General features: G+C 41.9%; 1 protein-coding gene across 2 annotated transcripts in view; it reads left to right on the top strand.

The window, feature by feature from the left end:
• The window catches only part of lrp2a (low density lipoprotein receptor-related protein 2a), a 390094-nt gene that overhangs the window by 74904 nt on the left and 298263 nt on the right, over positions 1–16927 (top strand). For both annotated transcript variants that reach the window (XM_085986489.1, XM_085986488.1), the window contains exon 2: positions 14946–15053. In XM_085986489.1, the coding sequence (XP_085842615.1) occupies positions 14946–15053 (108 nt within the window). The remainder of the gene's footprint in view (positions 1–14945; positions 15054–16927) is intronic.

Genomic DNA, 16927 nt, shown 5'->3' with positions numbered 1-16927 from the left:
GCTTCATCCTACTCTCTAACTCCTTTGTGATCCAGGGAGCTCTGGCTTTGGTTGCCCTCCCTTTTCCCCCATGTGGGAATGTACTGAATTCTCAGCTTCCACTTTGTTTGTGATCCACTCTGATTGCAATTCACCCAGCTCTGTCTCCCAAGGAGATGGGTAGATGATCTGCTTTCAGATTTCTACAAATGACCTGTTGTACTGGCCAAATGTTGGCACATGGTAGCGGCTGGGCTTTTTCAAAACAAACAGTTGGATTTTTTTATGGTACAGGCCAGAACTTTCCATGTGTGCAAACTGGGTCGTAAAACATAGTACATGCAGCGTGTAATGGGGGAATGGCATAACAAAACAATTCTATTACTTTAATCCTGACCAAAAACATTGGGCCCTAATTTGCAGCCCCTATGGGCACGTACGGGTGTGTAAGGGCCACAAAAGTTCTGGGTTTTCGTGTGCAAAGGCATCCCCAGGAAAAGGGCATCCACGGGTGGAGTGTTGGGCTATTTGCCCAGTGAATGCCCCTGAAATTCTTACGTCTGGTAAAAGCAGGCATAAGGCTTGTTTTTACCAATGTAAGAGTTTGATAAAAATGTATTTTTCTTTCTTTAATCATACATTAAAAGACCTGTACAATAAGGTAAGCTTATTTTTAGTCCCTTTAAAACATTTAAATTTATTTTTCAAAAAAGAAATTTTTGTTTTTAAACATTTAATTAAATGGCATTTTAATTAATTTTAAATATGCAATGGTTTGTTTTTTTAAATTTGATGTGTAGATTTTTTTTGGGGGGTATTCCCATTCATGCTTTGGTGTCAAAAACAGGAAGGCAGATTATTATCTGAATGGCAATAGATTGGGAGAAGGGGAAGTGCAACGAGACCTGGGCGTCCTTGTGCACCAGTCGCTGAAAGTAAGCATGCAGGTACAGCAGGTGGTTAAGAAGGCAAATGGTATGTTGGCCTTCGTAGCGAGAGGGTTTGAGTACAGGAACAAGGATGTCTTGCTGCAGTTGTACAGGGCCTTGGTGAAACCACATCTTGAATATTGTGTGCAGTTTTGGTCACCTTATCTGAGGAAGGATGTTCTTGCCATGGGAGTTCAGCAAAGATTCACCAGGCTGATACCTGGGATGGCAGGAATGGCGTATGAGGAGAGATTGGGTCGATTGGGCTTGTACTCGCTGGAGTTTAGAAGAATGAGATGGGATCTCATCGAAACTTATAAAATTCTAACAGGACTAGACAGACTAGATGTTGGAAGGATGTTCCCGATGGTCGGAGAGTCCAGAACCAGGGGTCACAGTCTAAGGATAAGGGGTAAGCCATTTAGGACAGAGATGAGGAGGAATTTCTTCACCCAGAGAGTGGTGAACCTGTGGAATTCTCTGCCAAAGAAGGCAGTAGAGGCGAATTAATTAAATATATTCAAGAAGGAGTTGGATATATTTCTTAAGGCTAAAGGAATCAAGGGATATGGAGAGAAGGCAGGAACACGGTACTGAATTTGGATGATCAGCCATGATCTCATTGAATGGTGGAGCAGGCTCAAGGGGCCGAATGGCCTACTCCTGCTCCTATCTTCTATATTTCTATGCTGCGGAAGACAACATATGAAAAAGTCAAGATCGCACCACAGGTGGAAAAGCATAGAGCAAAAGACTGGGTGGCAAATTTTTGGCCAGCTGCAGACATGAATTTTTGGCCAGCTGCAATTGCCTATCAAACAAGAAGACTCTCCATTGCCAAGCCAGAGATACTTACCAGCACAATCCTTAAATAAGGGAACTTCTCAACCCTCTGATGACTATCCCATTATTCATGGTGGGGGGAAAGGTGGGAGCAGGCACCTCGTTTTGGTGGGGCTTTGGGAATGATGGCCTTTGACTTTAACCATTTGAAACTTTTTTAAGCATGTGGTTTATTTGAAGTATTGTTATTGTACAGATAGAATGGAGGGTTGATGAACTGCTGAATCCTGTACCAGGTAGCTCTTTGTTGCTTAGTTATTATGGTAATTGCCTCACCAAAAGAATTCTATTTGTGGATTCAAATTTTTCTTTTAGCACCTGTGTATCAAAGTGATCCACACTAGTCTATATCCCACCTTACCAAAAGCCCACTTGCCATTCATTTCTGACTCCTCCCAGCCTGCCCATTTCTCCAATGCTTGTTTCTGGTAGCCTTGGAGTTGCCCTCTCTTCAGAGAATAATGCATTCTTTTAAAGGACGTACAGTACAATATACCTTTCCAGGCTGTAAATTAATGGGGAAATGTTTGTTGATTTTCAGAAAATAATTAGAACATTTTGTTTTTCTGTATATTGGTTAGCTTATTGCTGGTTGTTGAATAACTTGCACATTTTCATGATCTACATTAAATTCTCCTCTTTGCCTTTGATTAAGTAGTTTAGGCAGCTACAGATAAGGTGGAGGATTATGAATATCTGTAAAGTTGCTAGGCTGCCTTTACACAATGTCTTTCCTTTGAACTTGCAATCCTGTAGTGTATTAAGTTTTTTTAAAAAAAAGCTCTTTGATATGGCAACAGTTATTCCAGCTACTTTATATTGGATTAAAACTCCCAAGTTGATTTCCTTTCCTTGAACTGCTTTGAAAACGTGTGAAGGACTAGAATTAATGTGAATGAGCATGAAACTATTTCTATGACATGGAGCACTGTGATTACAGTAGTTATATAGACTTACTAGCTGATGTCCTGGGCCGTTGCGTATGGTGTTGGAGATTTTATAAGAGTGTTATTCCAAACTGTATTCTCATGGGATACTGATTTATCATTATTGGGGTGTATTTGGGTCTGGTGGTACTGGGATGGTGGTTTCACTGTCTCCTAGAACATTAAGGGTGCTCTCCAGAGACTGGGAGCACTATGGGAAGGAGTTTTGAAGCAGGCCCCAAGATCTGGAGTCATTGAGCAAAGATTCCTTGGATCTGAGAGCATTGGAGAGGGAGGTCCGGGGGTTCTGTGGATGTCTCTGTCGCAACGATGTCAGATCAAATGCACTGCTACTGAGAACATTCTAAGTCGAATGTGTTATTTTTCTGTTGAATTGATCTGTATGACTTTAGCTGTTAGTTAAGGGTCTTTAATTCCCAAGTGCCATTACTGAAAGTCATTATATTCAAATATTTGAAGGAAATGCATACATGCCAACCTAGGGAATTGGCCAAAGTTGATCATTACCTTTTTAAAAAAAAAATAATAAAAAAAATTGGCAAGGTACTAAAATCGCTGACGACTTTAAACAGCCTGGAATATACCCTGTTAAATCATATTGTTAGATTATGGCACAGACTTCTCGTACCTTAAGTTGTAGGTATACCTATCTTTCCATCACTTGTATTGCAGGAAAAAAATGCTGAAATGGAAGTATGTTTTGCAGTAGTACTGGATTTTTAAAATATAAATATACCTTTTTTGGTGTATTTTCTAGCGGTTTGGAATCTACTTTAATTCTATCATTCAAGAAAAAATATATCCTGTAAGGGTTACAGCTCTTTAAATATAAAAATAAAGTAATTATACTGATCGTATTCAGACGTTCCGCAATAGGGTAACAAAACAAGATCATTTTCTAAGATTAAATCTACTTGGAATATTCTATTTTAAGCAATGTTTAAAAAAAATATTGATTTTTTTTTGAACACATAGCTGGTACACAGTGAGCAGAACATTCTGTAGCAATAAAGCAAGTTAAAGAAACAAGTCTGTCACTATCAACACTTCATGTGTAGAAATCTTACATCTCCATAATGTATTGTGTGTTTTAGGTTGCTACCTAATCAAAACATAAAAGACTAAATATCCTGAGTCCATACTGGCCGTGAGGTACATGGCCTGCTGCCAGAGTGTATTGGAAAACTGGGTGCAAAGAGATTCCACTGAAATTCTCAAAACAGAAGCACAAGCACAGTGATGATCAGTCTGTTAGCTTAACTGAGTCAAACCTACATGTATGTACTCTCGTGTGTACACCGCAATGGGATCAATATATGTTATAGCAGCACGTGCACATTACAATTTAAACAGAGCTGTGGCAACTGGTGATGCAGCAGCATGGAGTGCTGTACAGGAAGTTTGAATCAATCCACCTGGAGGTGTGGACAAGCGGATACAGGGGTTTGCATGTCATTTGAGCCCTTGCCTCACTGTGCCGAGCCCCTGAAAGCAGAGCAAGGAGTGACATTTTTATAATAAGCAATTGTAAAAATGTGATCATATGAAATGGTATTTACTTTTCAAACTAAGAAACTGAACCATAAATGACTGAGACTCAAGTCTGCATAAATACAAAATTAATATTCAATTTATTTTTAAATATTATGGAGATCAATTACAATAATTTAAGAACAAACAAGGTTGGTCAATTCAGATTTAAATCTTGGGAAGAACCAGGAATTTTGAGAATCTTGTGATCCATTTAACAGCTGCTCCAAGTTTTAATGCTATTGCGTGGGTGACATTGTAAGTACTCTTTTCAACATTTAAAATATATAAACAGTACCTTTTATACCAACACTTTGGTGAAAATATGCAATTTGTTTTCTTTCTAACAACATAGAGATGCTGTGCTATTTCTAGCTTGCACAGTGTGATGCAGAGAAAGATCTACTGTCTAACAGCCTTTTGGACTTGCAACACTGTCTGAGGCTGTGCATGTGAAGTCTGTGCCTGAGTGCAGGAGCCGTGCAGTCTAACATCATGTGCAGAAGAGCACAGGAAATTGAAATCTCAGTTATTTTTACCTGTAAATGCAGACGAATGAGCACTGTCTGAAACTCTGACTGTCCATGTAAACTGCGAATGGTTAATTGGTATGTTCGCTTTGTCATAAGAACATAAGAAATAGGAGCAGGGGTAGGCCATTTGGCTCTTCGAGCCTGCTCTGCCATTCAGTAAGATAATGGCTGATCTTCTACCTCATCTCCACTTTCCTGCATTATCCCCATATCCCTTGATCCCCTTAATATTCAAAAATCTATCGATCTCTGTCTTGAATATACTCAACGACTGAGCCTCCACAGCCCTCTGGGGTAGAGAATTCCAAAGATTCACCACCCTCTGAGTGAAGAAATTTCTCTTCATCTCAGTCCTAAATGGCCGACCCCTGGTTCTGGACTCCCCAGCCAGGGGAAACATGCTCCCTGCATCTACCCTGTCAAGCCCTGTAAGAATTTTGTATTTTTCAATGAATATATTTATATATATTTATATATACTCAATCTCTTCTCATAGGACAATCTTTCCCCCCCCCCCCGCCCCCCCCCCCCCCCCCAATCCAAGGAACCAGTCTGGTGAACCTTTGTTGCGCTCCCTCTATGGCAAATATATCCTTCCTTAGGTAAGGAGACCAAAACTGTACACAATGCTCCAGGTGTGGTCTTACCAGGGCCCTATATAATTGCAGTAAGATGTCTTTACTCTTATACTCAAATCCTCTTGCAATAAAGGCCAACATACCATTTGCTTTCCTAATTGCTTGCTGTACCTGCATGTTAACTTTCAGTGATTTGTGTACAAGGACACCCAGGTCCCTCTGAACACCAACATTTCCCAATCTCTCTCCATTTAAAAAATACTCTTTTTTTCTATTTTTCCTACCAAAGTGGATAACTTCACGTTTCTCCATATTATATTCCATTTGTCATAGCCTGTCTATATCCCCTTGAAGCCTCCTTGCATCTTCCTCCCAACTTACATTCCCACCCTGCTTTGTATCATCAGCAAACTTGGATATATTACATTTGGTTCCCTCATCCAAATCATTGATGTAGATTGTGAATAGCTGAGGCCCAAGCACTGATCCTTGCGGTACCCCACTGTTACAGCCTGCCAACCTGAAAATGTCCTGGTTATTCCTACTCTTTGTTTTCTGTCCATTAACCAATCCTCAATCCATGCTAGTATATTACTCCCAATCCCATGAGCCCTAATTTTGTTTAATAACCTCTTGTGTGGCACCTTATCGAATGCCTTCTGGAAATTCAAACACACCACATCCACTGGTTCCCCCTTAACTACTCTGCAAGTTACAACCTCAAAAAATTCTAACAGATTCGTCAAACACGATTTCCCTTTCATAAATCGGTGTTGACTCTGCCCAATCCTATTATTATTTTCTAAGTGCCCTGTTACCATGTCCTTAATAATAGATTATAGCATTTTCCCTACTACTGATGTCAGGTGAACTGGTCTGTAGTTCCCCGTTTTCTCTCTCCCTCCTTTCCTAAATAGTGGGGTTACATTTGCTACCTTTCAATCTGCGGGAACTGTTCTAGATTCTATGGAATTTTGGAAAATTACAACCAAATGCATCCACTATCTCTAGCTACCTCTTTCAAAACCCTAGAATGTCTTGCACTACCTTCTCTGTGCTATTATGGCATATGCAATGCAATTAAGTGACTCCCTATGTGGTGATGGAATCCTTTAATGAATTTCAGCAGACCTCTTATCAGGCAGGGACAGGCCTATTTGCTGCCTAGTCGTGATACTAAGAGGAACATTGGTGCCTACTGTACTTGTCTTTAATGGTTTGTGTTACCTGCTCACCTTTCTTGCTTTATTAAAGATAATGATCCTAAATTATAATAGGCAATTATAACAAAGCAGATTTTTTTTATACTCAAGTACAGGGTCTGCAGTAAATTCTGCTGTATTTGGCTGTCGTAATTCAGTGGCTGCTGAAGGAGAGGTTATATTCTCTACCTCAACCACTCTGTGTCAAAGCATTCCATGCTGCAACAACACCCTGCATAAAGAAATTTCTCCTATTCTCTTTCCTCACTTCATGACAGTTTTAAATTGGTGACTTCTCATCACCCTCTCCCCAACCAGAGGAAATGTTTTTTTCAATTAACACCTTTCATAGTTTTAGAAACCTCCATTACATCACCTTTTTTGCTTTCTCTATTCTAGTCAGTGGAAATAGTCCCAGTATCTCAAGTCTCCTCATAACTATAGTTTCCCATCACTGATATCATCCTGGTGATCCTATGCTGTATGTTCTCTATGGCTTTAATGCCCTTTATCTAATAGGGGGGAAAAATTCAGTTGGTAGCGCCACCCGTTAGCGCCTTAAGAGGGTGCTAAGTGGGGCGCAAAGCAACTAGCGCCCGGGCGCGGCGATATCTGCACCTCGTGAAATTGACCGGACATTTTGCGGCGGCGCTAAGCAATACCGCCACGATCTCCTGCGCCGGCAGATCGTGACGTCAGTCGAGTGCTTAGCGCCCCGGACCGGAAATTGAGTGGCGCCCCCCTGCCTTACCGCCTGCCACTAGCAACAACCGGTTGAGGAGAGCGTTATGCTGTCAGAAAGGGACAAGGGGAGTGCTATTTAAAGGCGACCACTTCCTGCCTTTTTTTGTCGGTGACATTTTTGCTCCACACATTCTGAGAAAGAGAGAGACTTCTGGAGAGATTCAACGCTGTGTGAAGGAGTTTTGGGTACTGAGCAGCACTTTGCAGGTTGGTTTTGATTTGCCCTTGTATCGATTTAGAAGAGACTATGGGGTCTGCACTCTGAGCTCTTCCCCTGGTTCTCTCCATTGTTCTTTCCAGCAGATTTGATGTACAGGTCTCTCCAGGCCGAGATTCAAGGCTGCAATGAGCAGGATGTGGATGGAGAGCAAGATCAACCTTCCCCTTTAAGATAAAAACAGAAAATGCTGGAGAAACTCAGCAGGTCAAGCAGCATCTGTGAAGAGAGAAACAGATTTAACATTTCAGTTCGATGACCATTCGTCAGAACTCCCCTTTAAGAATTGGATGGTGCCAGTGTGTCTGTGTTTCATTGCTGACTGAAATCACATGAGCTTCGCCAGCGCTCTGAGGTAGCGCCTCAGTCCCCGGCCTTAGCGCCTTAAGAGAGGTGTGTAGCGCCTGATTTAGTGCTCCAATCACCTCCAGGGGCGATAAAAGCCAAGTTTGCTGTCGGAGGCGATAATTAGCGCCAGGCGCTAAACTTTGCGCACCGCCAATAATAGCGCCCCAAACGGGGCAATACTGAATTTCTCCCCCTAGGTGTCCAAAACTGACACAGTACTTAACTGTGACCTAATAATTTGTCTTGTACAGTACAAACTTTTAAACTCTTTGCTGTGTCCTACCTTTTTGAGAAATGCCTTGCTATTTCACATTGACATATGTACTCCATGAACAGCGTTGAAATCACTGAAGATGAAATTGAAAGAGACCTAGGGGTAACAATTGGACGCTACCTTCGCGGGGGCGCTAATTTTAGCAGCCCGAAAAAGTTAGCGCCCCCCGCGGCTGATTTTCCCTGGTAGCGCCCCGAGTGGGAGAAGAGGCGCTACTGGAAGCGTCCCTCTTGGTGCGCTGCGAGGCAATATCGCAGCGCAGGGCCATGCGCTGCGGCACGTCGAGGGGAGGGGCCTGGTGCAACGCATCCCAGCGGCCAGCTGGGCCACCAGGGATCTGGAGTGCCGGCAAATGAGCCCGGCACTCGGAGTGCCGGTCTCATGGAGAGCAGCCGGCACCTCGCAGTGGGGGGGGGCTTCACGGGGGCCGGGGACAGGGGCAGGTGCTGGCAGGCAGCCAACAACAAAAATGGCCGCCCGCCACCTCCCCTTTAACTAGCGCTGTCCCAACTGCAGGTAGGCCCCCCTGACCCCAGCGGACATAGCGTCTGTTACAGCCTGGACGCGAGCGGGGCGTTGCGCATGGCGATGATGTCATTGGCGGTGGCGCAGCGCCGCTCGGTGCTAATGGTTAGCGCCGCCGCTAAACTCCCGCTGAATTTTGCGGGAGGCGTTAGTTGATTTGCGCTCGGTTAGCGGCGCTAATGGGAGGCACAAATCAACCGAATTTAGCGCGCCCCCCCCCCCCCCCCAGGAGTCTTGGTAAACTCGACGCTAAACGTGCTCAGCAAATGCAGAGCAGCAATCAACAAAGCCAATGGAATGTTGAACTATATTTTAAAAAAACAGTAGAATACAAATCAGAAGAAGTCAAGATTAAACTGTACTCTGGTCAGACTGTACCTTGAGTACTGTGCCCAATTCTAGGTATCGAGGCACAAGGGAGAATTTTAGCATTAGAGACAATGCAGAGAAGAGACACAAGACTGATCTCTAGTCAAAGATCTGAGTTGAAGCTAGATTGCAGAAGCTTGGGCTTCTCAACTTTGAAAAGAGGCATCTAAGTGGTGACTTTATAGAGGTATGTTAATGGCATGTTAAAGGTAAATCTGAAAAATTACTTTAAATTAAATTGAGATTAAGACAAGGGACTACAGGTTCAAACCAATTAAAGGTAAATTTAGGACTGATGTTAGGAAGTTCTTCACACAAAATGATTGATGCATGTAATGGATCTCTGGATGGAGTAGTAAAGGTGAAAACCCTGGAGTTATTTAAGATCCAATTAGATACTGCATCATGGAGACTTTAGGGTCTTTTTGGACGAATGAACTAAGATGGTCCAAATAACCTTCCTCCGCCAAAAATGTCTTGTCATCTTGTGATCAGAGTCCTTACTTAATTTTTTGTTTAGTTTTTATCTCTATCCATTGAACTCTATTGTTTGCTATACCTTTTCACCTTCGAGAAAAATATCGGCTTTGTACTCTATCCATCTACACAAAACAAGTTTCTTTACTTTTATTTTGCAAATAATAAATAACAATGTTGAGTTTCTGCATTTTGAGTCACTTTTGTGTAATAATGGTGAGGTGGTTTTATAACTGTATAGTTCAGAAGCCTCTAGGTCCTCATTTTATAGCAGTATCTTTAAGTAAAGATGTCAGTAATTTAGAACTTTCTATTTACCAGAGTCTTAGCACAAACCCTTTCTGTATGTGAGTTAAATCTTAAAGTGAAGCACCTCAAAGTTTCATGTGGTAAAGATAGAATTTCACTATAATCTCCACTGGAAGCTTTAATAGAACTTGTAAGATTATGAAGTTGCCCCTACCTGAAATGCTCTCGAGTATTAAATAACTTCATTAAAGCTGTTGCCCGAGTCCCTGTAAATGATTTTGGTGCAGTAGGTTACCCTGTACAGCTCAGGCATGTACGTGACTTTGTTTGGTAAAATTTCACTTTGCACAGTTTGGGTCTAAATTAAGGAAGACTGAAAGTCATGTCCAAGAAGATTAAGGCTTTAATTGAATGAAACCAAATAGTTTTGATGAAAATGGCATTCACATGATATGAAGGCTGGATGACTTGCAAAAATGTCATTGTTAAGTCAGTAGAAATGGGAGTTTTACTGGAGGCCAGCAGTATGAATTTTATCTTCTAGATATTATCTTGATCTAAATATTATTTTTACTATTTTTAATTTAAACACACAACCAAAATATATGCATCACCATGTGAGTGAAACTTTATTAATAAAAATGTTGAGCCATCATTATGATACTAATGAGTAAAATGACAATGGGAATTGGCAAATACATTCAAGAAGCAAAGGCAAATCCACTGTTTCCTTAAAATAGTAACTCCAGTTTCTTTGCCTAAATATGATGGTGACCATACTATATATTTATGTCAGAATAATTGTTCAAACCAAGATGGTGTTAGTTTTAATGAAGCTTATAATATTGATGACATTAAATACAGGATTGGTGAATTTCATTGAAAACTGAACAGACTGCAGCGGACTTATTTTTCCTTTATACTTGCAAATCGGTGGACATGTCACCAGTATTGAGCAGTGCTCTGTTAGGAATATAGCTCATTACATCTATAACTTTATACTTTCAAACAAGGGGTTCAATGGCGCTCCTCTAGTAGATCATAGCAAGGCACAGAAAAGTAGTACAGTGCATTGTAAACACTGGCCCAAAATTTCCTGGAAAGGTGCCATTTGTGACTTATGCCATACATTACCCTGTTTAATGCCCTGATCTCCTGTTGTGAACTTACTCCAGAATTTCTTGAAAAAGTAATTTGAATACACTGCAGAGAGCATAATGCCATAGCAGGGACCTCGGAAGCAGGGCTGCCAATGGTTTACTCCATCTGCATCAATTAAGCCGATCAATGTTGGCAGGGCTTGAGTCATAGAATTATGAATTTCAAATCCTTTCACTAGCTTGAACTTGATCACTTGCAGAATATTGTTTGATTTATGCACACACTCAGCTGTAGTATTCAGTTTTCAGGAATATTCTAAGCGATATTCAGGCATCCCAGGTGGATATGCTAATGTGGGGCCTAATGTCTGTTTAAGGGCCCCGCTCTGAAATTGGTCAGAAACTGAGGATACTGCCGGCTAACTAGCGGTTCTTAAAGGGAATGCTGGAGGCTGCCAACATAAAGTTAAGGTTTTTCATTTTAACTTGCCTTCGTGTGGAGCCAGAGTGGCGAAGGAGTGCTCCTTCTGGCTCCCCAGCACGACTGCGGGCCGCTGCCTACCCGTGCTCGTCCCCCTCCTGTTCGCCTCTCCGGACTCCCACCTCCTATCTGAGGGGCGCTGCTGGTGTCACAGCCAGCCCAAATTGGTTCAGTGGAAACCGGCGAGCTGCTTCAGGAGCCCCGACAGACGCCTGCAGCTCAGCGGAATTATTCAGATGAGGCCTGAGGCGCAATTTTGAATGAGTATGTCGACTATTTTGAGCCCGAAAACAAGCCTAAACTAATTTCTCCCCCACTCCTAATTTCATCAATGGCATGTGAAGACACTTCAGTGCCCTACACCGTGCAGACAATAATCACAAAACCTAACACACAATGACAATGAAGAAGTGTTTTGATGGTTATTAGCTAATATTTAAAAATATCTAAAGAGCCAAGATTTTATTTTACTTTAAAATCAATTATTTTAAACTCATCAATTTAAATATATTCACCTGCGCCATTATTTTTCAGTCTAAGTGGCTGCGTTGATAAACTGTCATAAATCCCGGAAATTTGCAATTGTCATTGACTTAACTGGGAGGCGGGAGGAGCTATGATGATCAATTTTGCATGGTTTTGGCGAGGGGACTGGAGCAGCGGTGTAAAAGTCCCAGAAATTTATGGTGCAGTGTAAATAATGGCATAATTCACATGCCATAATTTCCATGGAACTTTAATGGTATAAAACAAACCCAACACCGTAGATGAGCCATTCCAATGGCGCAAGTCTCCAGGAAATTCACTCTTTTCTCCACACAGATGTGAATTCAAATCCAGCCCAGGCAATGGAAGAAAAGTATCATCTGATTGGTGCTAAGGATCATAATTCCAATTTAGTCTGAAATATTTCTGAACAAATTTCCAATGTCTATGCTAGTCATTGTTCAAATATACTTTCAAATGTGGCACAGTTAACATTATATTTACCAGTCTCAGTCACAGACCATGCATGTAGAAGTTTGCAAATTTAAAATATACCAGTACAGGGGTGGCCTTCTGAGACTGAATTCTAGGCATATTGTTCAACTAATAATTAGGCGAACTGTGCATTCCATGTATTCCATAGCATACCTAACCTACTGCAAAGGGAGGAAACTGCTTCATTCCCTAACAATGTGCCTTGTATTGATAGCTGCACATAACTACCATGCATGAAAAATAAGAATAAAAAGTCACATTTTGAAGAATTTCTATAATTTGACTGATTGGAAATAGTTTGATAGATATTTTTTCAGAGATGAACTTCTTTCCCACTTAGCCAAGTAACTTTACAATCAAACCTTCAAAATGTTATGTATTATAGCCCAGGTATTATAGACACAAGGACCTAGACTTCCTGCTTGTGGTGAATACCCAAATGGAAAGTTGGTGGAGTGAGATTCCTGCCTGCCGAATGAGAATTTTTCAGAAAGTGTGTGAGCTTCTGACATCAGGAATGGCACTTATTGGGAGCTTACCATTGCGGGGACAAAAACTTGCTAGCTGCACAGGATTTAAAAGCCTGCAGAAGCTTAAAAGATTCAGCACAGCAAGATCAGGAATTTCCAGCAGCTCTTGAAAGGAAAAAAAGTTCAAGAGAACGGCTGAATGGGTTCATAGATGAGGTCGTGGAACTGCTTTTAACAAAAGTTAAGCAGAGGAAGGAGTGCTCATTTGGAACCCCTCGATGATCCGTAAAGAAAGCAGCACAACAACAATGGCAGGAAGTGCCCATTGCCAACTCCATTACCTTGCACAGCAGTGCAGTGCAGAAAAAGTTTAATGACCTCACCAAAACTGCCAAAGTAGGAGGAGCCAGCTGCACCTGCCAACATGCACTGAGCTAAATATTCTTGGAAGGTATGGCTGGCTTCTCTTAGATTCAGCTCCCTCTATATGTTGAAGTGCTTTACTAGCACACATCAATATCCGAGGTACTTCAGGGCACTTTACACCTCCAGCCTTTCTCTGCAAGTATGCTGTCATTTTTATGTTTCTATTTTCTATGTTTTTTACATGATTTACCTTACTGAGGAGTGATGAGATGTGTTTAATCCATGCACGTCTTACCATCCCCATTACAGTCTGCATGCTGACAGTTGGATTGGACTGTATCTCATGTCAACTGGTAGCCATTTTCACTTTTGTGCATTATTTTTAATAGAAGACAATCTATAGCACCAAAGAGAGATTGGCCACAGGTGGACTCACAAACCTATGCCTTTTCACAGTTGCTAGACCTCTGAATCTGCACCCTGTGAGGAGGAAACTTTGGAACTTTTTGAAATGGAGGCACCAAAGGAAATTAGAGTTGGGAAATCAGAGGGCAGATGCTTGCTGCAGGTTATTCACAACATTGTATGCTCCCCTTCCATCTCATGCTATTGGACTGCACTTTACCTGGCAGTAAACTAGATCATAAAGCTTCCTGTCACTCCTCCTCCTGAAAGTGACGAGTGTCTCTTTTCCTCTTCTATGCGTGCCTCATGAACTGCTAGTTCCAAAGGCGGAACAAAAAGCAAACCCATCTACATCCAGAATATGCACTATTATTCACTCTCGAGCACTAGCCCAGAGACATACATTCGGGAATTAGAGAGTAAGGCAGACGGGAATGCACAAGGTGATGCACAGAGTACAAGGGGGTAGGAAGAGCTGGGATTGGAAAATGAGGAGAAAGACATTGCTAACTGGAGGGCATAGAGATGTTGGCCCTTGGCTAAAGAATCCAAGACCCATATCATGTGGTTCTTGCTTTAAAAGTAGGATGCTTTCAGAGCATCAAGTTTATGTGCAAGTAATGTTGAAAGTCTTTGAGATTGTGCAACAGGCAGCAAGGCGATTGGAGGAGTCCACTACCTGTAACTGCGGCACAATGATGCATAGCTTCACAGCACTGCAGTCCGCACCAATTAGCAGAGGTACCTATGACAGAGGCCCTAAGGACAGCCTTAGCTTTTGCCACAGATGCTCGGACAGCTGCCATAGAGACTCTGGGTGCCAGAGTGGAGAAGGTTGTCTCTTATGGCTTCAACAGGCTTGGTGACCAGTTACAGATAACCATTTCTTAGGCCTTCACTAGATAAATTTGCTTTCCTGCTGATCAGTGGCTATGTAGAGCCAGTGTTCAGTACTAGAAGCATTGCAGGAATTTGCTCAAAATGTGGGTGTCTTGCAGGATGCCAATATCTGCAAGTCCTCATACAGCAGCACAAGTGGTCCAGCCAGCAATAGGTACATCTCAACACTCAGATACCTTAAGACAAGGACCACCTCAGTCACAAGAGGCTCACCTCCACACACTCCTGCCAGAGACTTCTCAATTTACACACTGGCATTAACCAAATCAAAAGCATAAACTCATGTTATGCTACTCCCTGGTGCAATATACTGGCGCTCTATTGTACGGTGCCACAACACTCCCATGTAATCCCCACTAAACAATAAAAGATTATATTCATTAGTATAATACCATTTAAAATAAATACCTGCTGTACATACTGTAGGTGCGTGCCACCTCAGTCAGTTGTAAAGAAATGTCCGGTTTAATTAACTAATCTCTCATCCTTGCATTACAGATTGTACAGCAGACCAGTTTCGCTGTCACAATGGCCAGTGTCTTCCTGCTGACTGGAGATGTGATGGTGTTGTTGACTGTAATGATGATTCTGATGAATTGGGCTGCCGTAAGTAAACTGGGATCTGACAAAACCTAGGGATTATTCTGCAAAACTGACTAGTATTTATTGATTGTTAAAATACTAATCAAACATTCATTATGGCTATGATGTCCAGTCCGTATTCACTTAGCATCCTAAATCTTAAAAAAGAGGGAACTACTGTATAGAATTACCCTGTAGAAAGTGTTACTTATATTCAGTATTTTGTGCTCATTGATCTAATTTAATAACTTTCAAAATATTCCAATGATGGAAATGCTTTTTATATAATTCACAAAGTCTTTTTCTTTAAGATGTTCAAATGCTTTTAAATTGTGCAGTTATTTCTGGAAATTAATTTGATGCTAGACTTTTTTCTAACAACAGTACATAATGGGCCAGAAATTCGGGTCCAAATGCGTGAGTACGGTCTGGGTACTCACGCATCTGGCCGGTGGAAATGCCGGCATTCAGCATGCACAGCGCATGCGGGGAACGCCGGCATTTCCAGTCCTCTGAACGAAGGGGTTCCGAGGCACAGCGCGTGCGACTGCACAGGCAGCGCTTGCGCAGTGAACTTCGGCGATTTCATTCATGGATTCAGTGAGGGTAAGTCCTTACAAGTTACACTTGAAAAAAGCATGTGTAAAGTTGTTCCAAGGCTGCGGAGGAAGATATATTTTATCGTGGAGCTTCTGAAAGGCAATATTTTTGTTTGGGAAAGGGAGGGAAGTTATTTTAAGAAATTTTAAGTAAGTTTTAAAGTTTAAATTTTTTTTTTTTAAACGGGTTTTCAGAATGGTAGGTAAAAGGAGCAATTGTGGCTGTGTGAATTGAATGTGAAAATGAGTGTTCTAAAATGAGTAATGTAACATTTCCAGCACTTTTAAGAAAGAAACTTTTCATCAGTAATAAGTAATTATGTATGTATGTCCGCATATATTCCTTTACGTATATGTATGTATGTTTTATATTCCTTTACTTATGTGTATGAATGTATGTTTTTAATTATGATTTTCCAATAAGTTACTTTCTCTGAAAGTCATAATTAAATAATACATTCATACACATAAGTAAAGGAATATATACATAACACGCAAAGGAATATATACAGACATACATACTTTCAGAAGCTCCACGATAAGAAATATCTTCCTCCGCAGCCTCTGGAGCAACTGCACCCATGCTTTTTTCATGTGTAAGTTGTAAGGACTTGACCTCACTGAAAGCATGAATGAAAGCGGCGAATTTTACTGCGCATGCGCTGCCTGTGCAGTCGCACGCGTTCTGCCTCTGAACCCCTTCGTTCAGAGGACAGGAAATGCCGGTTTTCCCCGCATGCGCTGTGCATGCTGAAAACCGGCATTTCCTCCGGCCAGACGCGTAAGTACCCCGACCGTACTCGCGCATTTGGAAGGGAATTACTGGGCCAACATTTTACATGTCAATAAAATGAAAAATTTAACAATTGCACGATTTGCCCCCTCGCATCTGCGACTGAGGGTCCAAGGAGGTGCATTGCGCAAGAGGTCATCGTCGTACGTATCCTCACACTGTTCCCTTTCGGGAACTGTATGAAGTGGTGGAAGGATTTATGGCCGTGATTAACGCTCATTCCGTGACCGTAACCATCTTTGAACCAGCCATTAGGGTGGTTAGTCCTATGGCGTGAGGGTTTTACGGGCACCCACAACCCATCTGAGGGGGGGGGCCACCCTCACCCACGGACGCAAGTATCCCGCTGGATGTCCACCCAGAATTTATAGTTGGAGCTCCGACTCCACTTGCCGGGACTGTCTGGAGTGGGGTTCGAAACCCTACTCCTTCTGGCCCAGCGGCGGGGATGCTTACTGCTATGCAAAAGGCCCACTCCGCACAAAAGGTGACACCCATACGTTTCC

Source organism: Somniosus microcephalus, chromosome 4, assembly GCF_052327205.1.
Source record: "Somniosus microcephalus isolate GS21.2 chromosome 4, FLI_Smic_1.0, whole genome shotgun sequence".
Classification (NCBI taxonomy): Eukaryota; Metazoa; Chordata; class Chondrichthyes; order Squaliformes; family Somniosidae; genus Somniosus; species Somniosus microcephalus.
The sequence above is the reverse complement of the archived record's forward strand: the minus strand, read 5'-3'. Positions and strand labels throughout refer to the sequence as shown.